The 27,717-nt window shown below is 40.2% G+C and overlaps 1 protein-coding gene across 1 annotated transcript; it reads right to left on the bottom strand.

Annotated features, from left to right (window-relative positions):
- Positions 1 to 370: 370 nt before the first annotated feature.
- Positions 371 to 27,717, bottom strand: LOC141753244 (GDNF family receptor alpha-4-like). Its single transcript, XM_074611714.1, has 8 exons — positions 27,274 to 27,717; positions 12,703 to 12,969; positions 12,526 to 12,618; positions 12,053 to 12,422; positions 9,679 to 9,788; positions 9,002 to 9,136; positions 5,127 to 5,263; positions 371 to 2,949 (listed from the first exon to the last, which is right to left on the bottom strand). Exons 1-8 carry the CDS (start codon positions 27,326 to 27,328, stop codon positions 2,749 to 2,751), a joined length of 1,368 nt encoding a protein of 455 aa, XP_074467815.1. The 5' UTR covers positions 27,329 to 27,717; the 3' UTR covers positions 371 to 2,748.

Genomic DNA, 27,717 nt, shown 5'->3' with positions numbered 1-27,717 from the left:
AGCCCCAAGACCCTGTAATCACCTCCATCAGTCAGCAGTAAAATATAAACACGAGAGTACCGGCTCAGTTTGTCCAAAGCGGCTGTGAGCCAGGGAAAACCACTGACTTATCATTTATTTAGTTTCTAGACCATTCAGTTTTTAATTAAAGCAAATTAAAGTCCGAATAGTATCGAGATTAACTCACCAATTTGCACTGAAATTGACAATAAACCTGTCAGCAACACTCCCAATCCTATCAGAGTGTATCAGTCTTGTCCTGTACCACTTGTAAAACGTGTTCAGATAAATACAATTTTAAAACGTTAGATGTTCAAGCATAGCAGTTATTTCTTTGTCATTTAAAGGCAATTTGTTCTGTCAGACGTGGAAATTTCCAATGTGACTTTTATTCTTCTTCTACCAAATCGGCACACTGTTCTGTCACAAAATCACACAGTTATAACACATTACAGTCAGAATTATTTGGCATGTTTGATATGTCTTTAAAAGAAGGTTAGCATGTGAAACATAGTACTGTACATAGTCTCTCAGGTGGATTTTCAAGATAGTCTAAAAATTGTCTAATTTGGGGATTATTCACATATTTTCTTACAGAATTTTGCTTTATGGATGGAGAATAAGCTTTTAATTTTAACTCATCAAAAAATACAAGCCATGTTTATAATGCACATGTTTACTTTACATAGTTTACAAATATAAACAAACCTATTGAAATGTGAAAATACATGTAAACTCAAATTCCGTCATTAAGGCCAGAGCATACTGGATGCAATTGACACTTGTTGCTAGAAGCTGTTCATTTGATGCTTTATGAATGAGAAGCATCATTGACACTGCACTGTTTATTTAGCATGTTTATCCATCAACATGTCTCTTCTATGGTCTGGTTCATATATGTGGATACCAGCTGGTTGTCCAACCTGAATTTCTATTTCAAATATTCTGTCCCAATATTTTCTGTGCCCACTAAGCCTGCAGTCACACTTCAGAGCTTTGTTAACTGGCCTTTTCCTCTTCCACTTCTTAGCTTCCTGTAGCCAAACTCTCAACAAAACCTGCATGATGTCATTTTGCCCCAAGGTGGGTAACAGCCACTACAGGTCTACTAACCTTAAAACGTCCATTGAAGTTCTACTTTGACTTCTAAAAATCAAACCCAACTTTGAAGTGGTTACAGAACTGCATTTGCAAAAGCATAGCTCATACACTTCCAGTGCGTTCCTGCCTTTATACCGTAAAAGTTCAGTCTTCATGTCAATAAACCATCATGTAAACAAGTCCAGTAGTGGGGCCATACTGCCTCCTCAAGTGACATCCAAGAATGTTTTTTTTTTTATGTGTCCGTTTTAATCAACGAAATAAATGTATAACCACAATGATTTGATGGTAGTTTGCATCATTAGAGACAACATGAAGCGATACAAGAAATTTTCCTTACAGAGCTCAGGCAGGTTATTTCTTGCAAACTCATCCTCAAATTAGACGAGTCTATCCCGCTACAAAAACTTCACTATACTTTTCTTTACCTACATCCCTGCAGCTGCGTAATTTCACAAGAAAATGGGCCATAAGAGAAAAAAAAATCATTAACATCAGCAAAAGCTATTTCAGGCAGAGGGAGAATGGCTCAATGTGCTGCTCAATGATGGGAGCAGCCAGCAGGCTTTACAGCCTCATGTGTCCATCCCTTTCTCCGCATCCTGCTCTCACAACATCTAAAGCACACGATGGGCAAGGAGCACTAAAAACACACCTCCCAAGGAAGAAGAAAAAGGTGAGAGGGTGTGACAGTAGCAAATTGGCTATTTCCTCCCCTGAGCCTTACTCCAGACTTTCCCTGCATGCTGAGCAATTTGAATTGTGCTGTAATTGCTCATGTCGCTTTTCTCATGCTCGTCATTTCTACAATAGAATTTGATCTCATTACTTTTGCCCATGGTTGAATTCTCAGTCGCTCGCCCTGGTAGGAATAATACTAAGTGGCATGTTAACAAAAGAAGCAGAGCAGAGCGACTGTTGCACTCTGCACAAAGGCATAAGATGTGTCATACATAATGCGACAACACATTCGGTTCGTGTCTTATCTCTTTTTAAACGCTGCACTTTTCAAAAAGTTTTTTCTCCTTCAATGGTACAAAGCAGTTTAAGTGTGGTGCGGTTTCTGATTAGCTTGTTGTAAAGTGGATTACCTTACTCAACCATAGCATGAAGCGGGGAGAGGAAGAGCCAAAGGGGCCGACAAAGAAACGGATGTGACATGAGTCATGAAATAGAAATCAAAAGCCGTGCTCCTGCCTGGTTGCAGAGGGGCAGGCTGGTTATGGTTTTTTGGGAGTGTGTATAGTGGATGTGGCCTTGGGCGATGTGCTTCTTGTTAAAAGAGGGGATGTACTTTGAGTGTAAAGCAGACTCCAGATAGAGTATTTGCCCAGACAGCATTTCTAAATTCACCCGTGCACTCGTATATCTGCTCACGTTGTTCGCTGCGTTTCATAGGAGAGGACTCGAGCGAAGACGTGGCAGATACTGCAGGACTACTGATATCTTTTAACTCTTGAGGAGGCAGTGATAGCAGAAACAGAATAATAATATAAAGTCGGGGTGTTTTAAAAATGGAAAAAAAAGAAAGAAAGAAATGCAGCATTTCTTCCTCGCAAATGTCCTCTGTGGCTCATTCCAAGTGTGGTGATGGATTTGAAAGTGGTAGCGAGTGTAAAATCTGAGCGGAGAAATGAGATGGAGGCTTCAGTAGCTCCAACACTCCAAGTCCAGGATGAGCGTAGGCAGCAGCAGTAATGTTAACACGGGCAGCGCTCGGCTAGCTGCTCCACGTTTACTCCCTCTAGCCCCCGATTCAGTGTTAGAGTCCTTCTCAGAGTAAGGCGGGATGATGTTGAATTCCTCGCTTTCTTCATCCTCCCTCTCTTCTTCCTCGCTGTCCTCCATCTGGAAAAAGGGGGAAAAGAGTGATTCTTCCAATTAAGAGAAGTGGTGGAGCGTGGAGGGAGGAGAAAATCCACATCAACACAGGATTTAAAACTATATATGAAAATATCTGCTGCAGCCAAAACAACCAGGAAGCTATTACTGTATGTTAATATGGTAATATCACTGCAAATGCAGCAAGATGGTGCCTTACTTACATTTCTTATATACCATCATACAGTGAGCCTGCTTCGGAGGCATCTATACAAAGAAATCCTGTATCATTGTGGCTAAGAAAACAATAACCATGTACTGGCAGAAATCCCAGATCTAGATCAACACCAAAGTCTATTTGATGATTACTTGGCTCAAAACCAATCTGTCCACCAAAGGAAGTGTCTGAAGTTTGCTGCTGACAGAACAAAGTATAAAGATATTTCCAGTGTGTATGAAACAGGAGTGGCATCTGATTTGGTGTGGTCTAAATTGACAAAGTGTGGTTTGAACAATGCAAACCGACTGGTTTTCCCGACTGGTAAAATTCACGTGAAAGCCCCCTTAAGTCTAAATAATAATTTGCTATAAATGATGTCAAGTGTTTCTAATTTCTTTCTACACCACACAGGCATTGAGTCGTGTGTTCAGGGATGCATAAAGCTGGGGGTGGGAGGTGAACAATATCAAGCAATGAGGGTTGGGGTAGGCTAGCTAGTAGTACCGGCAAGAACTTCAATCTACTTTCACCCCTGAATATCATACAAATTTTTCCTCAGGAAATACTAACAGCAGTTAGCGTGTTTTGCAGGTGGAAAACAGGAAGCGCACCGCACTGCCTTTTTGCTGCCCGATTAGACAGAGCGTTGTTTTGCAGTTAGCTGCGTCTTTTTTTTATTGTTGTTAGGCAACCACCAAATGAGTGCTAACGTAAGCTTCACACAAAACATGAACTGTACGCCATCTAATAGTTAATAGTACAGTTTACATTAACGAAAACAACTCATGTGCAGCAGTTCCGGGTATCAAGCAACAGCCTCCGGGCCTGCAGTTCTCTCTTCAGGTCATGGTAACTACGGTTGGTAGAGTCATATACTGTAGCTCCAGGTATCCAGCTAAAGTCACCACAATGAGAAGAAACGCTAATGACGTTGGCCGCTTTTGAATTATTTTACAACTCGAGACGTTTAGGGCGCTCCTGTATGTAAAATTGCAAGGCGCACAGAGCGGATAAACGCATGCGCGCAAGAGAGAGAAAGGCTCAAAGGTTTATGTGAATAATCAAAATAATAGGTTACATAACTTAATTTTTTATAGTGTTTCCTTCTTTCTTTTGGCTTAGGGATAGTATCATAATTCAGCAACCTCTCACTGCTGAAGGGTTTTACAGTCCACATATTCTTCCTACTAACTGCTTTCAGACAACCCTCAACACAGTGAAGCCTCCACTTGAACACAGACGGAGAGAATGGTGATGGTGTGAGCGTGTAGTGGCTGGAAACAGACTGAGCCTTTTTCTCAGATGTTTGCTTGAGCTTGAGATGTATTTTTCAAATTTCATCCAACTGGCACTGGCATTAAAACTAGAGTGCACTTGCTGTTTCTCCTTCCTATAGCAATCCATTTTTCCAAGTTTTACAGTAATGGACAATTGAGTTTGAGGTTTTTCTAAAATCGAATTTTATGCTCAATAAGGTCATAGAGGAACTGTTTTATAACAGGAGACATTCACTTGTTGCTGGCGTTAGAATGCATTATCTAAACTTCAGTGCTAGGAAACTCAAATGCATCATCTTTAAATAAATTGTACATCTGGATGTGTAATATTCAGCCCCACCAGTGGCACGGGGTGTCAGTGCTGTAAGGGATTGTGGGACGGGTTAGGAGGAAGAGGAAATGCGGAATGAGGAGGATTAAAATGGTGAGAAAATGGGGAATATGGAGCAGATGGGTGTGCATACATGAATATCAACAGTAAGGATTGAGTCTAATACTGCAAACACCTACGGCTAATCCTCAGCCACAATGAGAGGTAGGGGTAAAGGAGGGAGGAGAGAGCTGCTGGGCCCGACTCTCTGCTACAGTCCCTGGTGATAACTTAGGTGTTACCACCTGATACACAGTCAACTATTCCAATTCAGCTTGTAGCAAGAGTGTCTAACACTAGCATATGGTGAGAGAGTGAAAAAGTAGAGAGCGCTTACACTGTTGAATTCAGGGAGAGTGTTAACACTGACGTGGACCCTCTCCTGGTAGACGCGCGGGGAGGGCTGTGAAGCTGGCACCGGAGTGTTTTCTACAGGAGGAGGTGCGGAGATTCCCATGGAGCTGATGCCATTGCCTGAAACACAAACAGCAGGGGCCATCGTCATTACGGTTCACATCGTTATTCATCCTTGAAGCATCACCAAGATATTATCAGTGACTTTTAAAAGCATATAGTTAGAGCCACCAAATCTGTAAATACTGTGCATGGTTGGGCAAAATACATTTGAATATGTTGGTTAGAAAATTACTTTTAAGCCTCATGAGTGTCATGGCTCGAGGGATGGAAATATTGGTGGGTCGGTCAGCCCGCCATTTTGGTCCAGGCTGATTTATCTCCAAAACTATAGGATGGATTGCAATTAAATTTGGTACAGACATCCATGTCCCCCGCAGGATGAATTGTAATAACTTTGGTGATCCTCTGACTTTTCATTTATAAGCATTTTTGGACCGAAACAGTTCTGAGGACTCCTTGGGAGGAACTGCCCGCTGGGAAGCTCCTCAAGAACTATATACTGTATGTTCAAGAGCTTTTTTTCTGTTTGCATTCGCACCGCCAATAGGAACATTGAAGTGACTTTAGCCAGCCGGCGCTGCTCACACACATCTCCAGCTGGGAGATCGGCGAGCAGCTAGTTTGTTACGTTTCACAAGCTCTCTTAGCATTTTAGTAATGTAAGAATTGGAATGGATTTTTAAAAATGATGGTGGCCGTTGTTGCATTGGCTTAAGTGTTCAACCAGTCACCGTACACTTACTACATCACTCACGGCTCTTCTTGAGCTGGGAGACTACCTACTCTTAAATAGGAGCTAAAAAAGACAAATGCGGAAAAAAAAGTCCATGAAAACGTTGTTCTAAGAAGTACGATCATTCCTAGTTCTTGCAGTGCAGACACAATAAAAAGGGGGGTTCTTAGAACTAAGATCTTAGTGCTATGAAAAAGTTCCTCCGGTCCGAAAATGTCTTATGTTATTGCAATGCATTGATACATTGTCATTATGAGCCATGGATGCATTAAGGACAACTGATACCAAGTTCAAAGAGGGCGCCCCATTCATTTCTATGAAAGTTGCTCACTGGGTGCAAACACCAAGAAAAGTGTCTGCAGGTTTCAGAGCGTGCACACTATTGTCCTCTTCCAGCTGGTCTGGGTTGAGAGCATGTCAGTGCATCAGAGACTTGTAATTTCATATTGGCTCCCCGCACACATGGATTGGATAAAATAATGTAATCATATGCCATCTAGACCTTCCAAATGTTACTGGACCGAATGGATCACATTCTGATAATAAAATGAGTCATTTCCTGGGGTTTGTGACACAGAGAAATTCACTCACCATTTTACAGCCACTCCTTTGCCAATCGATGTGTTGTGAAATTTCAATTAAAACAACCTGACTGTTCTCTGACTCTTAATGCCTTGAGAAACCAAGCTGCCCGTCGGCCGTCGGACAGTTTGGGGCCATCGGTGAGCGTCCGTCGGCCTAGTTTTTTTTCTAGCAAGCCAACAAATAAAGTCAAGAGGGCACACACAGAAAGCTCTTCTCATTTTTCATCTTCATCTCATCTGATCATTCCAATACACGGATATTTTCATAAAGACATAGCCATCTGGAGTGAAGCAGAATAAAGTGGTGAGTGAGAGCGGTGCGAGAATGGTAGACAAACGCAGCTTTATGTCATGTACGTATCATAACAACGGCTCACAACCGTCCTCGGTTTCCCTTTTTGAATGACAAATACAGACTATCATGACTTGCAGAGTTATTTCATCTCACGCAGGCGCAGAACGTACGTGGTAGTTGGCCATTGGCTTTGCGGTGTGTTCGAGTAAAACTTTTTGGCCGAGACAAAGGCGACGTAAGGTGACGCAACTGGTGGCCTTTTTGCCAGTCCTTTCATATCGGCTTGGTGTGTCTGGGCCTTTAATCTTTACAATCCAGTTGTTGTTACTGTGAGCACATTTTACAGTAACGTAGTTACTACTTTTATACTTAAACAGTGCTTTTTGAGTAGGATATTTTTGATTCTCTTTCCATCCCTGCTGGTTTGGCAACAATTCAACAAGAAGCCACTTTATGTTTTTCACATTTGGAGAAAGAATTCATTGACTCCACAGAACTTGGAAACCACATTCACATTTGGCAGCCAACCAGACACAAGGGGGGATGTCCCTTGCAATTTAATTATTCATAAGAAAACATTATGGTTCAATGGTTTGCCCTCTCAATCATCAATTATGACCCACCTCATCTGAATTCTGCATTAATTCACATTATAAAATGCCCAGTTTGAGCAGCATCTCAAGATCCATTTAGTTTATACTCAGATCTGACAGCTAAAAAGGTAACGTTTCCTCTGTCATTATCTTTACACCGACAGAACTGACATTTACTGTAGATGAGTTAAGTTTGGAAACATTTATCACTCAAATTATTGGATTAAGTTGCAAGAATCATTAAATGTTCCTGCTTCTACTCAAAACATCAGGTTAGTATGTGCACTGATTCTTTAAGTTCGAATCACTTTATAAGTCATGAATATTACTTACATGACCAACATTCAGGTGAGAAATATTATTTTAAATAATCGTTTCTAGGTTTTAGAGATAAAATCATCACATATAATTTGTCATATATAAACATTATTAATTATCATGCAATTATCTAATTATTTATTGAAAATATGTTGATCATGTCTGTCAGGTCTCAACTGTGGGCTGACCATGCCAATATGAAAAAAAATTGGAACATTACATTACGTTACATTTTGATAAAAGTCTCAAAAGCCTGGAAAAGAAGGCAAAAAGGATTATTTCATTCGCATTTATTCTGATTTCTCCAGTACCACATAGTTAATATTTTTTATTCATGACTTTTGTTATTGACAATGATGGTCTGAAGATTGGACTGTGAAAGGTGCTTAAGTTTCTTCTCTATTGGAAGATTAAACGCATCACTCTGGTCCTGGCTCATATGAATTTATGGCGTCTTGTAGGCCCAGAGCTGTAATTTTTATGTAATAACATCCGACAACTAGGCTCGCCATGGTAGTCGGTGTTACCGGTGTTACACGGTGGTCAGGCATACACTGATTACCCTACTTGCCCACCGCTGTTTGATGAACTAAATGGGTTCTATAGAAATAAAACCCATTTAGTTCATTTTTGTGTATCAGCGACGTGTTATCAATACATAGTCGGACGACGGACGCTACAAACTGAGAGTGAAAGTGTCTGCTCCGTATGGAGTCTCAGCACAGAGCAGCAGGAGTCAGATTTCACACACACGGGATGAGAAAGTTGACAAGACTTGGTGTCAAAGCGAAAAGCAAAAGCGCCTATTTGGCAATACTTGGGATTTAAACCCAATACTATAAGGGAATCATAATGTTAACTAGAAAATTTCTCAATATCGTGTTCATGAGAATCGTATGTACGTACAGACGGACGAACCAAAAACATAATGCCTCCGGCCACATCTGTCACCGGCGCGGAAGCATAAAATGTAAATAAATTAAAATTTAATCTAACTTATATTTGGGCTCATTTCACTGCAGACCAAAAACCACAAGATGGAAAAACTTCACAAGCAAGACACTAAATGTACCATTGTCTTTGTTGTAATTTAAACAGAAAGTTAACTTGTGTATCTACATGGACACGTACAGTTTCTATCCTGAAAACTGCACATATTTCATGTAGAAATCTCCCAGAGCTTTAACCCATTTAAGTTTGTGACTCACCATGGACATACAGCCCTGCAGCTATATTGTTCTGCATGCCGTAACCTCATAACATTTTACTCACGCAGGCATATATTGTTGTTGAACAAGTGCAGGATGCGCTGACAGCCCTGCCATTCGTTCCCGCTACCATCACATGTGCACCACTGGGATACTTCTGTGCTGCTGTTGCTCACATAGTTGGGAGTCATGATGGTGCCTGGTTATAGAAAGAGGACAAGTCATATTACGGGTGCAACTTTAAAAACATTTTACGAAATATTTCCCTTAGGCAGAAGATTTTCATTTTCAGCACACACCTCCATGGAAGGTAAGATGCAGTCTAACAACAATATTAGTGCCCTGGGAGCCCAGTGTTACCAGTTTTTCAGCTCTCTATATTGATAATTGCAGGTCCACAAAATTACTTTTTGAAAAATAGTGGGAAACAGAAGGAAATAATATTACCTGCAAGGGTCATTTTGTAGAGCTGCTGGAAATGCATTTTTTAAATCAAGTTTATCAAAGTGATGCTGACTGGATGACCAGAGCAGCAGCTTTTTGCAGTTGACCATTTATGAACCCCTGTAGAGTTGCTTTGTGCAACAAAATTAAATTGATATAAGGCAAGTATCACTGTTAAGACACCTACTGATGATTTCCAATATCAAGTCATTTGAGCAGCTCTCAGTGTATTTTTTGCTGAACTATTCCCTCTTTCAGCCTCTTCTACCTCTTTAATTTCTTTTTCCTCCATCTCACCTATGAGTCCAGCGTAGGCCTTCAGGCACATGGCTCTGCTGTCTCGCATACAGCCAGTGGCAGATAGAGGGGAGGGCTGGCAGTTGTGTTGGAAATCAGCGAACCGGGATCTGAAACGTGCACATACACATACAACACACACACAAACACACACACCCAGAAGAGAAAACTGTTTCACATCAGTCAGCACTGAGAAACAGAGTGTATATTTTTAAGTGTTTCGACAAATTCATTTTGGGATTCAGGGTCGAGCTAACAAAAACAACAATATAGTGTAAGAGCCCAAAAATACAAAATCTAAAAACAGCTGTGCACTTGAATTAAAACCATAATAATGATTGTCACCATGTGTTGTTTCAGTAAAACTTTAAAGAAACCCACCAACTCCACCCACTTCTCTTTAGAAACCTAATCAACTGTCTTCTAAAAACACTGAAATGTTAATCTAAACACTATTTTGTATTGTACTGTATAGTCACACATACAGTAGTGTACTGGTTTGCAACCATTGGTATTGAGGGTGAGGATAATATCCTCAGTGCTGACAGTAATCTCACAGGTTTACAATCTATAGATTTTACAAGTAGAAGTTCAAAATGATTCTATTAAACATTCACACACACACACACACACACACACACACACACACTCTAAAACATATTTGTAGCAGATCTATAAAACTGTTAACACTGAGCTATAACTGAAGACTGTATATGAATAGTGTGAAGTATGAAAGTGTTTAGTGCTTTTCCCACGCTTTCCACAAGAAACACATGGTAGCCATACGTGTGAAACAGAAGAACCTCCTGTCAGCTGCAGTTAACGCTCCTTTCTCTTCTTGTTTTAAATCTGTTACTAATACCACAGAGGGGGAATTTTGCACGACCTTCTCAGTTTCAAATAACTCTTAAGTATTTTTTTCCTCTTATCATTAATAACCTCTGTAACATTTACACAGACTAGACTGGCCCTATACATTTATGAACAATACGCAGAGAGAGTACAGACTAAAATTAGCCATTACAAAACATACTGATGAGCAGGGGTGTAGCCATGTATTCTGGGTCACTCAAAGCAAATTGCCCCAATCCCTCTTTTTCTGTCTGAAAAAAATAATCCTTCTTGAGGTGCACAAAAAACTGTCCCTTGCTTATATTCCACTTCCAACAGTGGGGAAAGGATAAATAATTTAAAAATAAAAATGTAGTCCTCATTTTTTGAGACTTTGATATTTGATCTGAAAACCAAGAAAATGCAAGAATTTATGCAAGTTATAGGCTAATACATGACCAGGCGTCCTCCACCGAGTCTGTTATTTTGAGGACATCTTGGATTGTATCATCGTGCTTACATGAACACTTACCACAGGCAAAAAGAAGCTGCGTTCTTCCAAACCTGTTGAATGTATTTTCCTCCTCATAAAACATTTGCAAAGGTGATTTTCTTCCCTGCATTTGCTGGCGCATAAGTCCGTGTCATAGCATGTTACTGCTACCAATTGTTGAAATGCGGAACAGCGTGACACCAAGATACGTTATATAGCTTGCAAGCACTCCTGTGTATCACATTGCTAGCACAGTGCTGTGTCAACGCTAAAGCAAGATCTGGCTCCACACATTATCATTCTGGTATAGGGGGAAAAAAACAATCTGGCTTGTTTGCATTTCTTTAAACAAACCACAATCGTCCTAGCCAGCTCTAAGCGCAGGATGCAGCGACGGTGCTCTTATAAAATAGATAGATAGCAGATAGCAAAAGAATGCTAATGGCAGGCTTATATCCAAAGTCTACATCCAGTGAGTCAGACTACTAGCACACTAACCCACATACATGTGCATGCGTTTGCTATTAGAGTAGACGATTAGAACTGAAACATTAGTAAAGTAATCAATTCAACAATATCTTGACAATTAATTAATAATTTAAGTCATTTTTCAAGCAAATATTTGATTTCTAGTTTTCCTGTTTGTAAAATATGCAAATTTTTATATCTTTTAATCTTATATTACAGTATACTGAATATCTGTGGATTTTGGACTGTTGGTCGGATAATAACAACTATTTCAAAATGTTACTTTGGGTTCTAGGAAATGGTGATGGACATATTTCACTATTATTTTTGCATTGCTCAATAGTGCAACTAGTGGTCAAAAACTCAACAATGTGCCTTTAATGCTTCCATTGTTGCAGACTGCGTCGAATAAGGACGTACTACAGTCTTTCTTTGTGGTACATTTTCTGATAGTTTATACCTTGGCGCTTTGTAGTACACATTGTGAAATCTGCATTTCTTCTGTTCAGTGTGGTTCCATGCTGAAACCCTTATTAAGAGCGCTTAATGTACTTTATTATTACACCCAAACAACCGTCTTACCTACACAGCTCGTCTCTGGAGCAATAGTTCTGCAGGCTGAGGCAGTTGGGCTTGCCCACTCTTTCCTCCCCTCTCCCGTTCTCCTCATAGGAACATGACGGGACGATGGTTTTCCTCCGGCGCTCCCCACACAGAGTGTCAGAACAGGGACAGAAGAGTAGGGCGAAGCTGTACTCCTCTGGCACGCGCTCCAGGAAGCGCCGCAGGGCTTTGTGGCATTTCTGGCGGTTACAGCTGATGTCAGACACTGTTGCTCGCTTGGTGCAGGCTACAACGTATTCTGACCGCAGGGAGCCACATTTCTCATACAGGCCACAGTCCTGCGCTGCCTTCAGACACTGGTTTTGGCCGTCCACGGAAAGAGAGGAAGCTGGAGGTTGTCAGGAAGAAAACAGTGTAGTGTATATCAGGAAATAAAAATCATGACATACAGCGATTTGTGTTTTACTTATTTTGTGATAAGAGCAGTATACCTGCCATGATGGAGGCCATACGTGACATCTCAATGTTTCTCACCAGATTTAACTCCAGTTCTTCATATGGAGACACTTCATACTCATCATATGCTGAAACAACAGTGAAGAGTATTGTGTTTCAAATTCACAAAGCATACCCCAAACACACACACAGATGCCAATGCTTAAACCCACCTGCAAATCTCACAGTCCAGTAGACCCTGAGGCAGTGTTCCTCTCTGCGAGAGCCACGCTGACACTTGCAAACTTGAAGGGGGCGGTAATGCTGCAAGGAGTTCTGGGCCTCCAGGCACTCCAGGCGGGCGTCTGGGCCGAGGGGCGACACGGCCTCCTCAGCCGCACAGTACTCCAGCAGTCGATAGAGCACCATGCAGGACTGCTCCTGGATGCAGCCCTGCTCTGCCACCAGACAGTCAAAGGATGCAGACACTGGCACACTACCTGGAGGAGAGGTGGATATTGTGAGTCAGTGCTGGCCGCCAACATTACAACTAATATGTGTGCATTGCTGTATTGTGCAAAGCAGCAGGGTTTATAGTCATATTATCCAGTATTACTCCTTAAGCTAAATAGGCTGTAATTAAGACAACAGAGCAAGGTTGAGTGCACTCCATAGACCCTCCACTGCACTACAGGTTACTATAATATCAAACGAGGAGGATTAAATTGAAAGCACACAAGTGTAATAGAGTAGCAACGTGGGCGAAACCTCAATGTACCTCTCTTGGATTCTCTTGGATAGTTTAATTTAACACTAAAGGGTTATGTTATGGCTATAATTATTTCTTCATCTTGTCGTTGGGACTCCTAGTTGACTTCTAATGTTTTTATGCACACAGTCTTACAGTACACCTCTGCCTTTTTATTAATGCACCATGTTATTTCAGCACATGCTATCATAAATTTAGGGACATTTTATGAATCGATGGTGCCCTCCTGTCAAGTTTAAAATCTGCCATCCTTATACTATCCTAAAACGTTGTTTAACTGTTGATTTTGGTACAACAAATGAGCTAAGATGAGGATTTTGGCAATATCTAGTTTTGTCCGTTCAAGATTTGAGGGTCAGCTGCCTAACAGCATTGCATTCAAAAGCTAGTCAGAAAATAAAATCTAAAAGACGACCCAACGGGGATGTTGTGAACAGTGAATTTCCTGCAAGTGCTTGAACCACCAACAAAGGAGTCGTTTTCATATGACAATTCTACTTATTCCTTATTTCATGGCCTATTTTGGGATTTAAACATTATTATTACATACTTATATATATACAAAAAACAAAGCATTCGAATGCTGATCTGGAGGTTGATTACAATGGCAACAGTCGAAGCTTCGATGCATTGAAGCATTAGGGTCAGCCCTAGACAAAAATAACATTTTGATAAAAAATAAAGGCCATACTGACATAAATCCAAAGTAATAGCTATCTGGAATGTAGTAAACCTGTGACATGCTGCTGAAAATCACTGGCAGCAATGTAAAATATACAGGATAAAATGTGCTAAAAGATGTAAAAACACTGGTGGTGCTTGAGCATTTTACATGTGACATATTTACTATCTTCTTCAGAGACATGTACTCGTGGATGTGTTGTATAAAAGCACTGCTGTTATTATTGTAGAAGGACACATGAACAGCTGGGGACCGAACCTTATGCAGCAGGGTGCCGCTGCACTTGGAACAAGCTTTTCAATGTCAGACACCGTTTCCAGCACAGTTCATCTTTTTTATTCCCACCAAACCAACTGGTACTTTTGCTTCCAATTTTTGCTTTCAGACAGAGAATCAGTCTAGCTATCACAGTCAGTCTGTGACTCAACTCAAATGTCCACTATGAGGATGTTTTCCCCCTGAAACTCCCTCAGACAAATAGTCTGTTGCACCTACAAAACATGCTGCTTGAAGAAGCTACATATACGGCTGATGCTCCATCAGCTGTATATGTATTTACAAGAATTCATCCCATTACGTTATACAAGGGTTGTTGAGAAAAAATGTGTTTCATATCACCAACCACATTTCCTCTAAAACTAATACATTATTCAGAAGTATAACAGCCATGTTGGTCCACAGTGATTAAGCATTGGGAATGGTTTGATTGGCAGTGTGTGTGTGTGTGTGTGTGTGTGTGTGTGTGTGTGTGTGTGTGTGTGTGTGTGTGTGTGGTGCGTGCGTGCGTGCGTGCGTGCGTGCGTGTGTGTGACTGAAAGTGAAAAACTACAAATCATTTCATAATACTGATTGTTGCTGCATGAGAAACACAATGCAAGAAGGCCAGAGGCAGCCTGAGGGAGACAAGAGAAAAGAATGAAAGCCCTCTTCATAAAAATGCATTGTGATGGAGCATTTCAGGAAATAATAATAATAATTTTCTCAAATGTGACACATAATTGTCCCCGCAAATTACACTTTATACAAAGCCATTCTGGAGAAGGAAAATAGCTGGGTAGGCAAATGCAAACATTTTTTTCTGTTTTATCTTGCTAATTTGCTATATCCTGTCACTTTTTAACTGCACAAAGGAAGACATTTAAAAATATGTTGTGCCTCTAGAAATGAATTGGAGGAATGTTTGAACCATCCTGTTAACAAATATATGTACCTATTAGGGCTGTCAAAGTTAACGCGATAATAACGCGTTAACGCAAATTTGTTTTAATGCCACTAATTTCTTTAACGCATTAACGCAACTTGCAATTTTTAGGTTTTAGTGGGCTCAGTTTTAAAGCTAGAGTAAAGAAACTGTGATCATATGAAACTAGAAAACCTAAGTAAAGGAAACCATTGTTACCAACCATGTCATACTAGCTTGTAGGGAAGGAGGCTAAATAACGCTCCAAACTTACAATCATTTTTGGCGAGGAAAAACTGGCATGGCCATTTTCAAAGGGGTCCCTTGACCTCTGACCTCAAGATGTGTGAATGAAAATGGATTCTATGGGTACCCACTAGGGATGCTAATTTTAAAAAAAATTCTTAACCGATAACCGAGCCTCGTTATGCTACGAAACTACAACTCCTCCGCTCTGCTTAAGCGAGCTGGAGAGACTGGAGCCAACTTCCTGTGTCCTGCAACTCTGGCTCTGCCTCTTAAGGTGGGCTGTTAAGGTGGAACAGCTTTTCTCCTTAAAGAGACGAGCCGCTCAGCTTTTGAGTTATTGAACTGTTTTAACCGATAGCGTTAATCGGTTAAAATGCTTAATGTCGGTTAACGGTTAAACTTTAACCGACATCCGACCCACGACTCCCCTTTACAGACATGCCCACTTGATGATGATCACATGCAGTTTGGGGCAAGTCATAGTCAAGTCAGCACACTGACACACTGACAGCTGTTGTTGCCTGTTGGGCTTGTTTGCCATGTTATGATTTGAGCATATTTTTTATGCTAAATGCAGTACCTGTGAGGGTTTCTGGACAATATTTGTCATTGTTTTGTGTTGTTAATTGATTCACAATAATAAATATATACATACATTTGCATAAAACAAGCATATTTGTCCACTCTCATGATGAAAAGAGTATTAAATATTTGACATATCTCCTTTAAGGTACATTTTGAAAAGATAAAAAATGTGAGATTCATTTGCAATTAATCATGATTAATAATGGACAATCATGTGATAAATCTCGATTGAATATTTTAATCGATTGATAGCCCTAGTACCTATTTTATCCTCACATGGACTTATGCTTCAGTACATTAACATATACATCACACACAGCATTGTGTTAGATCGGTCACACACTTCGATTAAGCTCCTGCTGACTGGCGGCACAAAACGCGGCTGCAATCCAATTTCGCTGCTGCATGTTTTGCAATCTCGGGCGCCACATGAGGTCCATGTCTCACTTTGGCATGAGACATATCATAAACAGAGGCTCCGCTTCATCGGCGCTGCAGGAAACCTGCCAAGGCTACTGCAGTGACTCCACAGGGAGAGGTGGGAAAGCAAAAACACTAGTAACAAAAGAGGGCAATGAGTCATACTCACAGTCACATAACCCCAAGGTATGTGAAGGTGATGATTACCTGCCTACCTATGTGTCATGATACCTTGATAATTATACTAAAGTATTAAATTCTGCCATGTTTAGCTGCAATTTAAAAAGGCTTCATGTAATCTCCTGTTTGAGCAGGGAATAGCTTATTCATTATTCCTTCTCAGTGTTTGCTCCCTCTGGCTTGCCAGTGATAAAGAGAGACTATCAGCAATTTTAGTTACCGAGAGCTTTTCTTTGCACACACACACATGCACACACCGATAACAAAAGCCTTTATAAAGTACAGAGCAGCTCTGTTAAATCTTGCCTAGTAGACAGGTCATAATTATTTTAATAACTTGAACATTATTTAACATCATGATGATGATAAAGAGGCAGTGTGCTCACATTATGCTGTTTGAGATGCAACAAATTGCTAAAGTCTAGGGTAAGGGAATTGTTGGTACAAGCATGGAGTGTGTTTTAAAGAAAAGGAGAGAAAAGCAAGATGAAGTACTGTGATATGTGAGCCATAGTACACTCTATTGATTTCTCACTGGGGTGATTAATAGAATTTGTGAGGCAAAGCTGATGAAGGTTAACGCCATAAATGACAAACCCCACACCACACACACCGACATTCACGGGGAGTGAACTGGTTTGGCGAAATTTCTCTTCTGTCCTTTCAAACTTGTGGGATGGGTAGCAGAGCATCCAGATTGTTGGGCAGTAATTTGACTTGAGAGGAGACTGTGACGGGAGAGTGCGACTGATGTGAAATGTGTTCACAGGGATCATGACAGAAGGAGACATCTTGGAGGGAAGTTGTAGGCTCAAGGAGGAAACGGCAGCAAGGCAACAAGATGGAGCAAAAGTGAGACTGGAGAAACATGCCCATGGCTGCCGCCACTTGTTACTACTTGCACTCATTCATCTGATCTGCAGTCAAAGTCGGTGACCCCTCAGTCGATTAGACAGAAAATTAATCAGCAAATATTTTGATAATCAATTAATAGTTCAGGTCGTTTTTGGATCCAGGTCAGACTTCAGTCACAAGCAGTTTCAAGATGTCAACTTGGTTACGGGAAATTGTGATAGGCATTTTACAGTAAAGAATTTTCTATATTTTATAGACTCAACAATTAATCGATTAATCAAGAAAATATCCTGTATATTATGGTAATTGATAATGAAAAAAATCGCTAATTGCAGCCATTAATTCAACTGTATTTTTATAGCTGGAATAACAAACTTTAAACTTATTTGAACCCTATTCGGTTCATTAGTGGCAGATTATTTTAATGATTCCATGAGAAGCACAGCGTTTGCATACAAGAACTGACCTGTAACCAGAATATTTAAGCATTAATATATATATAAATCATGTCCTGGTTGGTGTATGCATGTACATTTATTATTCTTTATTTTTCTATTTAACCTTTATTTGACCAGACAAGTCAATTAAGAACAAATTCTTATTTACAATGGCAGCCTGGCAAAAGGCAAAGCCTATTGATGGAAGAGTATAGGGGGTAAAAAGAAATATCAAAATATATGAATATCACCAATATAATATGCAGTTAATGGAGTGCTAATGTTAAAGCTAATTAACCTTATGAGACTATACTGGAAAGCATTGGACTAAATAAATATGAGCAAGTAAGATGCAGGACAATAGAGCACATGTTTGTAAGTCAAAACAATGATTTTCTTGCCAATATGCCTATTTTAATTTTGATTTAAGCTACTACATTCAAAATATATATATTTATTAAAAATTGGACAGAGCAGATGGCAAATGAAAGGGAGGTCTTTGTAAACATTTGCAACAGCAACTAGTAGATTAGGTCCAAGTCTAAAAATAAACAAAACACAAAACTCAAAAAAATGACTGACCTCATCTCAATCCAAAACTTAATATGCCATCATTTCACACAGTAAAGTTTGATTAAAAACACTGCATCATCTTGTGCTATTAGCGTTTATCGAGGATCTCTGCACTGACTCAGTATTTGTATTAGACATTTCAGCTTCCTGGTTTTGATTGAATCATAACGTGTATTGGAACAAATTTCCTCTCCTGTATTTGTGTACCAGTGAACGGAGGTGTTTCCTCAGGATGGACATCATTATCATAACTGGCTGGTTATCAGTGCTGAATGAAGCCTGTGTGGGCCCTCATTGACACAGTCATTTCTGCTGAGCTCTAAATTTGGCACTTTCCTCCAATCGGCTCATCGTCCTCTAAGATTAAACTATTAACATCAAACATATGCTTAACAGTTTGCACATATTCTCTTTGTTGTGAGGAAAATTACAGGCACTGCCCTGAGCAACCTCATTCGAGCAGCTCTTTTTAAAGAAACAGGATGAGTTCTGTTTCATTTATAAAAACGTACGTAATATCTACCAGTGATTTTCCTCTTCTTTACATGCTGTTTCAAGGCAAAATGACATTTTCTTCAGATGCGTTTGGCATCGTAGAGTCAATTTTCACATGAATAGAAAAACTACAAAACAGCTTCCAAATACTTCAGCTGTCAAACAATATGTCATGTATATTAAATCACTGCTATTAACCAAATTAACTTGCTCTCCCTTGTCATAAAACTTGGATTTCACTTAAATGTTTCCCCATTTTTTAAATCTTTGAAAAATCGTTTTTCTCTCCGATATTTTGAGCAAAGTCTCAACTTTCTTCCCTACTTCAGCATAACTACTGTAGGACCTCTTGTCTTGTTAATCTCATTTTTACAACTTTCCTTCCTCCTCAATCTCTCCATGATGCTGCACCTCCCGAATTTCATTATTCTCTGCCTCCAATTTTTTCCCCAAATCATCCAAAATCTCCCCATGTGTCTATTCCACATCGTCCCACTAGTGGCTCCCGCTGCTCTCTTCACATCAGGACTGCACTGATGGTAGCAATAACATGTCCATGCCCAAGTGAAAAGCACACAAACTGTACTGTTTCACTCACTAACCAGGTCCAGCACAATTGTAGCACCACAACACTCAATATAATGCCCATGTTGCTGTAACTAACTTTAGACTGAAATGATGAGGTGTTTGAGTTCAGTTTCTTAAGGTAGCAACATGAGGATTTTGGTGAAACTAATAATAGACGGAAGTAATCAACGTAGATTTTGCATTGTTTGTACATTCTTGTTGACTATACTAGACCCCTGCAGAATCCGACTACCAGATACCATTATCATATGACATATTAGTATGAGATTTGTTTATTTTTATATCACCTGTTATAAATTGGGTAACGTTAGATCAGACATAAGTGTGATTTGACTTAGGGGACCAGGGTCTGTTTGGTTGACACTTCGGTTGGAGTTGAAGTTACGCGAGTACCTATTGATGGCCGCCAGCTAACTTTAGCGGTGAGCCCCTCAGTAGGAAACATAACGCCAAAAGTCAATACACTATTGCAGATATGTCTGATTCAAATTCAAACGAAAGTTAGCTAACGTTAGCTTCCACAACCGCTTGTTGTAATAAAAATAATATCCTTCTGTTTTAAGTAAAGGTATGTGATCCCCTCGAAATATTAAATATTTTCAATCCATCTTTTCTGCAGTTGGTGCAGTTTACAGCACAACAACTCCTTGTCATCTCTGCTTTGCAGCTTGGCTCTGCTATACATGGCGTGCTTTCTGCCCCCTAGTTGCGCACGCATCTCTGTGATGACGTTGCACAGAAACCCCTCTATACCCTACAACTAAACAAGGAAACTGTCAAACTGAATAATAGTGTCTCTATTCAAGTTGACTATGCTCTATTTTAAATAACTGACCCCTTACAAGTATTTAGAAAAATAAATAACAGTTTACTGACTGCTTTACCTTTTAAATTGAAACAAAAAAACAAATACACTCCACCGTGGGCCCATACACACACAAATAAAAAAGAAGTTGCAGGCCTGGAAGTTGATCAAGTGCGGTAAAGAGCAAGGTGAAGTCGACTGAATCCTCAGCAGATCAAAAAACACACAGAAAGTCTAAGGACGTTTTCATATTAGGTACTATTGATCCGTACCGTGCCTGAGAACGATTGCCCCTCCTCTCCACTCAGCTTTCACATTAGTAAAGTTGTTCTGTACCCGAGTGTACCCACGTGTATTTGTTTATATTGAGATCAGCTGTTCTAGTGGTGGAGCATCTTAAAACACTTCATTCAAACTTGACAGAAACAAAATAAAACTCACAAATACTGTTATCATTAGTCTTTCCAACAATCACCAACTCTGGTTTAGTTGAAATAAACTCGTATTTCACAGAGTTTGATGTAAAATAGGCCGACTCTACACGTTGTCTCCCTCTCTGCCTGCTGAGCAACTGAGCGGCTCTCATTCTTCGCAGATAGACCATTAAATCAGCTAAATAAAATAACAAACATCACTCAACCCCATCGCCTACTATTTATATTTTAAGGAACCTCTCGCCGGCCGAGGATGAGATCGGCGCATACTGCGAGCATATAAAGATTTCGGAGGAGACCGGCGGCGATGAAACGTTACTCGCGTTAAATAGCGGTCCACTTCTGTGTTTCGGTACGGTTGGCTTTCACACCTGATGCGAACCCGAGTACACATGAACCGTACTCCAGACCACCTTTTCAAGTGGACTCGAGTACGGGTCGATGAACCGTGCCCGAGTAAGGTACGGAGCGTTCACACTTATCAATCGAACTGGACTTTGGGGACAAGTGTACTCGGATCCGGGCCCGGGTCCCTGATGTGAAAGCACCCTGACTCACCGATGGGGTCAGTCCTGAATGAACAGTTTGTGTTCATCAGAGCACAAACCAACAGTCCTTTCCGGTCATCAATGTTATCTGACCTTGTAGCATCTGACCGGGCCAACACCTGTTTTCATCAGAGGATCAACACAGCTTTCCCGGTCAGCATGGGGTCTGTCTGACCTTGAATGCAGCGCCGGGTCCAAGCTCATTCTCAACTCGTTCACCCATCTACTAGTCACACATGCTGACTTAAAGAAACTGCTGCAATAAACTTATGCTGCGTTCCAGACAACTCGGATAAGAAACCTCCTATAAGAAAAAGTACAATGGAACGCCACTCAAAACCAACCCAACTTCATGAAGAAGCAGTTGTCTGACTTCACACAACAATGGAAGTGCACATTGTAAATGGTATAAAAGGCAATGTAAAGTATATTTGCCTGTATTTAATTCAAAATAATACAGACTACCATATAGTAAAAACCTGTTCTGCATGTATATTGATGTAAAAATATGTTGCAATGTTATTTAAATAGCTAGTTATGGTAGATAATCTCTGAAAGTTAACTTCTCTCGAACAAGTTATTCGGGAAAATGTTAAAAATGCCAGGCTAACTGTTACGCGATTTCAGTTACTCACAGAATTCAGGCATGTGCAAACACATAAATACTAACGGTCAAGCTAATTAACCGAAATTATATACAAAAAAAAGTGCGTGTTGGTAACCTACTGCTATTTTTCCTCCATTTACTCAACCCAGCACGTGTTTGCTTGCCTGCTGTTTTTTTCTTACTCCCGCCTTCTTCCTGACCTACGACCAATCACCACAAAGGTGTCACTGACTGTTACCTACAGCAACCAATCAAACAAATGAGCTAAAACTAAAGACACAATCTGTGTTTTTTTATTTAGTTTATACCACTTTTTTTCCCTTCAATGTTATTTTAAACTAGATCCTAGCTTGTTTATAACTAAATTCTCTTCATCTCTGAGATAACCATTTTTCCTTCTTTATAAAACTAAATTACTTTCATTTTAATTGCCTTCATTATTTTCATCCAACTTTATTATTAGGAATGTTTTAATCCCTTACTTTTACACCAGGGCTACACAATAAAAATGTATTTTCTGTACAAAGTCCACTTCAAAGATACTTGATACCCTGTCTTCACAAAAAGCTGCAATCTCATTTAATCGTACAACACCGGCTGAGAAAGATGCCTATAGCTGCCTTTTTTCCAAAAAGTTGTAGATGTAACAAAGTTTCACACGCCCTAATCCCCAAATTGCCCCAAAACTGTTTTGCATTCACAGGTAAATTACACCTTTGTTTGCTCCTCAATTTGTGCGACGAGACTGAATATCTGTGTGACTGGGGCGTTGAAAAGTGCAGCACAGTTTGCTTTAATCGGTTTCTATGCACACAACCCGCAGAAACGACTCCAGCGTACTATGCAGCGTTCAACAAGATGCACACTTGCAGTGAAGAATAAGCCACAAAGTGTGACCGTTCTCACCTCCTGTCTCAGAGAGCATTACCAAGGCACGTTCGTTGCCATTTCCCATCCATCCACCAGATGCATGGCGTTTTGTTGAGTGTTACCTGTGTGCCTGTTACCTGCCTGCTGGACCTAAGGCTTTATTTGGACACTGTAAGCCTATCTCAGCAATAAATCACTGAATTCATCCTGCTGCCTCCTCCACTGTCTGAATTAGGGTCCAATCCCTGTTCCAGTGCTCACTGCACCGTGACAGTGTTCTCATTATTATGGCATACAGTAGAGATAGGGACAGTTCAACCAAAAGGGAATAAAAGACCACACAGGTTGTTAGCTAGAGCAGAGTAAAAGATAATAAAATGACTTGATTATGCCTGTTCAGCATAATCTGACAGCAAGCATCCAAAGGTGACAACTCTACTAGTGAGTACAAGAATCAATGTTTCATGTTCTGAATCAACGGTTGCCCAGTGTATCCAGGTACATGGTTGAGGCCTCGTTTAATGAGCTGTGCTGCTGGTTTGTGCAGCCACATCACGCAGGCTACATCCCTCTTCTGTACTCCAGGTGAAATACATACTTGCATCAGCCAGTCAGGGTGTGTGGAGCGTTGTGAATATTTCAGGCCTCTGCCTCCTGCTACCTGGTGCAGTCCTACATTACGATGTGATAAATAATTTCTTGGCCAGAGAGTGACACACACATATCGACAGTTTCCATCGGGTTTTTGTTTTTGATGCAATCAAGTGTGTGCAAGTGACAATCAAGAATGCAGATCACACACCCAACAAATTAAGTATAACAGACACATAAATTATACAAATTAACATTCATGAGCGTGACAGTGCAGTTGAATGGAAATCATTCAGAATCCCACATTTTGATGTTAAAGTTATACTTAATTTTAATTTAAATGATTTCTTTAAAGCCAAACATCACATATCGGAAATAATTGCACATTCAGAAAGTGTATTTTATGTTTTTTATCTGTCCAATGGGCATGTTGCCAATTTAATCTTTGTGTGCTGTCGTCCTAAACGAAACTGAATTACAGACACGGAGTGCATAAAGACAATGCCTCAGCAGAAAGAGAGGAAAAAAAGAAGAGTGTACGGCACAGTGGGAGAGATAAAGAAGCCAAGGTTTGGATAAACCTGTGTGCACGAGGGCGCTCAACCCCCAACACAGCGTGTACATCAAATAGTCAAACCATGAACAGAAACAGCTCGAGCATGTGGATATTAGTCCACATAAGACCTGCGTAACTTTACACCACCGGAAAATGAGCTCTAATAAATTTATGACAACCATGTTACGGCTCAATCGCGTCGTCCACTAAATGAATAACCAAAATAGCAGCACTCAATCACCATTTACAGTCTATACTGGGACTAGTAATAATCCACCGAGGCTTGGCAGCAAAGGGTCAAAGTCGGGTTTAAAGTCATTCAACAATAGCCGGCTTTCCATTGATTTATCTGACAAAGGTACTGCATGGCCGCATTCAAAGTGATCTCATGCATTATTTGTGAGATGCCCTGCCATTTCACTGCTATTAATTTGGAATAAGACACGGGTGAATGCAACAATGAATGCAAACATAGAGAATAAGTGATTATGTCATTTGAGTATTAGGGCAAATCAGTGACACATAACAGGAGGAACATTATGAATTATAAAACATGTTTTCTACACAAAGGATCCTTCTTGTATTTTCTTAGTTGTTTAAGCTGCAGTGGGTAGAATTGGAGCAAATATGATTTTAAAAGGTTATTTTTATAAAACGGTCACTATATCCTGAGAGTAATGCATGAGACAGTTAATCTGAAAAAAATCATGTGCCTCTGTGTCCTCTGGTGTTCCGCTGCAAGATTTCACAGACCGGAGGAAAACAACCAATCAGAGCTGAGCTGGAGCCTACCGTCTCTGATCAGCTGTCAATCACTCCTGAACTCTGATCAAACGGTCAAACTAGGCAGCACTGATCAAAAATGAATCAATATTCTGTTACTGAAACATCTTGTAGTGTACTGTTTAGCTGTAAAATGAGAAAGCTTGTGACCCGGCAGCCATGTTGAGATCAGTTGAGGAAATACCAAGCACCGCCCACCAGCCGGAGCACACTTTCTCATTTTACAGCTAAACAGTACACTACAAGATGTTTCTAAAAAACATTTGAGGCGAGCAATAGGCATTACAGTAACAGAATATTGATTCATATTTGATCGGCGCTGCCTAGTTTGACCGTTTGATCGGAATTCACAAGTGTTTGACAGTTGCCTCCGTTGAATGAACAGCCAGTAGGAACGCTCTCTCTCTGAAATGACCTGTGATTGGTCAAAGTGTCCCGTCACGGGCTAGATTTTTTGAAGCCTGAACACAGAGCCATGAGGAGGTGTAGAAGTCTAGTTATCTCTCAGAACAGTTGAATTACAATATGCTGAAAGGTTATTATGGGATTTTTGCCCAAAGATGCCAAAAACATTCTGCCTGCTGCAAGTTTAAGTATGAAGCCATGAAGCAGACTCATAGGGGAGTTAGAAAATCTATAATCTAAACAAGCAGATGCATTTCTCCTCTTTCATTTTGGATGTTTCAATCATGTGAAGACACATTAATGACAGCGTCGGTCAGCCCTGAGCTCTGTGGAGCGCCAGTGGTGACAGACATTTTGGGAAGGCTGTTGTCTACCTCTAAAGTTCCCACTGCCATTGTTTATGTCACACAGAGTTGCACAAGGCCAGATATATTACAAGGTAAAAATAACATTGTATGAAATGGAATACAGTTTTGGAGGGGCTATTTATACATTACCTAGACAGGGACAGTCCATTAGACTGACTAAATCTCCTATTCTACAACAGATTTGTCCAGAAACTAGATCAAAGTCTATGGAGTTCTGCACAGATTTCACCTTTTCTTAATGATGTCAATTAACAAAAGTAAAATCCAATAATTTATGTTGCAATCAGGTATAATGGTTGACTTCAACATCATAACAGTCTGTCTAATTGGTAGCTGTAATGACTCAGATCTCTTGAACGGAGCTTGAAAATAGCTGCTTTTCTTGGTGCGTTTCCACCTAAGTGCCTGGCAGGTGGGTTTGACACACTGGGTGATAAACTGGGTGCCTGAGAGGTTTGACATTCACAAGAAAGCATTCATCATCTGATGATACTAATCTCTAATGGACAGCCTCACCTGATGTTATCTGATTTTAGATGCAGTGCACCTCCTGTACTACTGAAATAATATAACAATTACAGTATTTGTGTTGTATTTCTGCAGTGAAGAGCACAGGGGGGAGCTGTGTTATGATATTTGTTACCAATGGATCAGGACACATGACCTGTAGACAACCACATTCAAATAATGAAAAGGGATGTCTGCTCCTGTTTGAGCACTGAAGAACACTTATGATCCAAGATGACACAAATCAATATCAATAACCACAGATCAACAAGCTTTATGCTCCACTGGGAGATTTCTTTTCCAGCCACAGACACATTATTGACTTTAATGATTATAACTCATTTTGCAGGAGCTTGTGTGTGTGTGAGTGTGTGTGTGTGGTAGTAGAGGAATCCAAATGCATCTACTGTAATGTCCAATATCAACATATTTTACCCATTTTTTCACCAGCCAAAGACAAAGACTCATAAATCTGTGACACTACAATTATGCTGCTGCCATGAAGTTATGAATTTTTACTTTCATATTCAAACCTATATCAACTTCTAATGCACAACTTGTGTAAAATGTCAATGATTTACAGATGTGGCAGCAAAAGTGCCTTCAAGTAAAGGAGAACATCATTTAGTTTAACAATTCATGTGTGATATTTCTATGACCTGAGACAGCCTAATCAATATTTGGGAAGATGAAGAGCTCTCTTTGGAACGAGTCCAAGGCAGAAATAACAGACGTGAACCCATGATGTCATCCAGATGTAGGCTGCTGCTGTAATGAAACTGGTTTTATGGATCCCGTTAATGCTTTTTTCAGGGTCATCTCAAAAGTTTCACTCAAACCTGGAATAGTAAATCTCTGTCTCATGCTCCCAGTCTTTCTCTATACTCTATCCCGTTATTCCTTTTTAAACAATGAGCAGCTGCCAGATAATATGTGCAAATATTTACAAAAATATATATGCAAATTTACAAAAAGTTACAACTTCATGATTATCAGATTATGGGGGAATCTAAATAATGTCTGAGCATTATTATCAGCAAACTGAAAGCCAGTGTCCTCGTGTGCATCTGGGCTGTTGCTTCCTTACAATCTGTATAGCCTAATTGTTGCTATATTCATCAGACATTTGCATGGGGAAAAAATTTAATATATGCATGTATTATTGACATCTTGCAAAAAGGATATAGGCTACACTCTGAGCCCTATACTTCCAGATTTAACAGACTATATGGGTGATACAATATCAAATGTGCCTGTAATATTCTACATTTAAAAACAGAGATACCAGCTGTTAGAAATGAGAAATGCACTGCTTACCATGAGAAAAGACATTGAGCAGGAGTCCAATGAGCATCATCCTGTCCTGTGACATTGGAGGAGAGTTGGGGGACTGGGGGGGAAACTCGCAGTTTCAGTGACCCGTCTCCTGCCACATCCAGCCGCCTCCTCTGCACGGACTGAGGCAGATCGGATGGACTACTGCACAAAGTTGGCTAAACTGAACCGTGCGCGCAGCTGGAGCGATTCAAGTTCTCGCGATTTTTGTAGTCCCATTTATTTTTTCGGATCGCAGTTATATAGGCTATTGATCCCTAGTGGAGGCAAAAACATTTATCACCCAAAAAAAAGTTTCTCCGCATCTGATCACCAGTCCGACCAGTGCGTGTGGTTGCGTCGCAGCTCCACAGTTGTCCAGCTGGAGTTGAGATCAGTGCGCTTATTAGACTGCATGGCGCATCTCTGTTAAAGACTCACTGTGAT

This window comes from Sebastes fasciatus, chromosome 16 (genome assembly GCF_043250625.1).
Source record: "Sebastes fasciatus isolate fSebFas1 chromosome 16, fSebFas1.pri, whole genome shotgun sequence".
In the NCBI taxonomy this organism is placed as follows: domain Eukaryota; kingdom Metazoa; phylum Chordata; class Actinopteri; order Perciformes; family Sebastidae; genus Sebastes; species Sebastes fasciatus.
This window is presented reverse-complemented; position numbering and strand designations above follow the sequence as displayed.

What these genes read in the sequence shown, in the direction of transcription:
- LOC141753244 (XM_074611714.1), bottom strand. Translation starts at nt 27,328, where the DNA reads ATGTCACAGGACAGGATGATGCTCATTGGACTCCTGCTCAATGTCTTT. An exon ending in TATGGCCTCCATCATGGCAG is followed by an intron (nt 12,423 to 12,525) that starts GTATACTGCTCT and finishes GACAACCTCCAG; the next exon opens with CTTCCTCTCTTTCCGTGGAC. An exon ending in TCCAGAGACGAGCTGTGTAG is followed by an intron (nt 9,789 to 12,052) that starts GTAAGACGGTTG and finishes TGCACGTTTCAG; the next exon opens with ATCCCGGTTCGCTGATTTCC.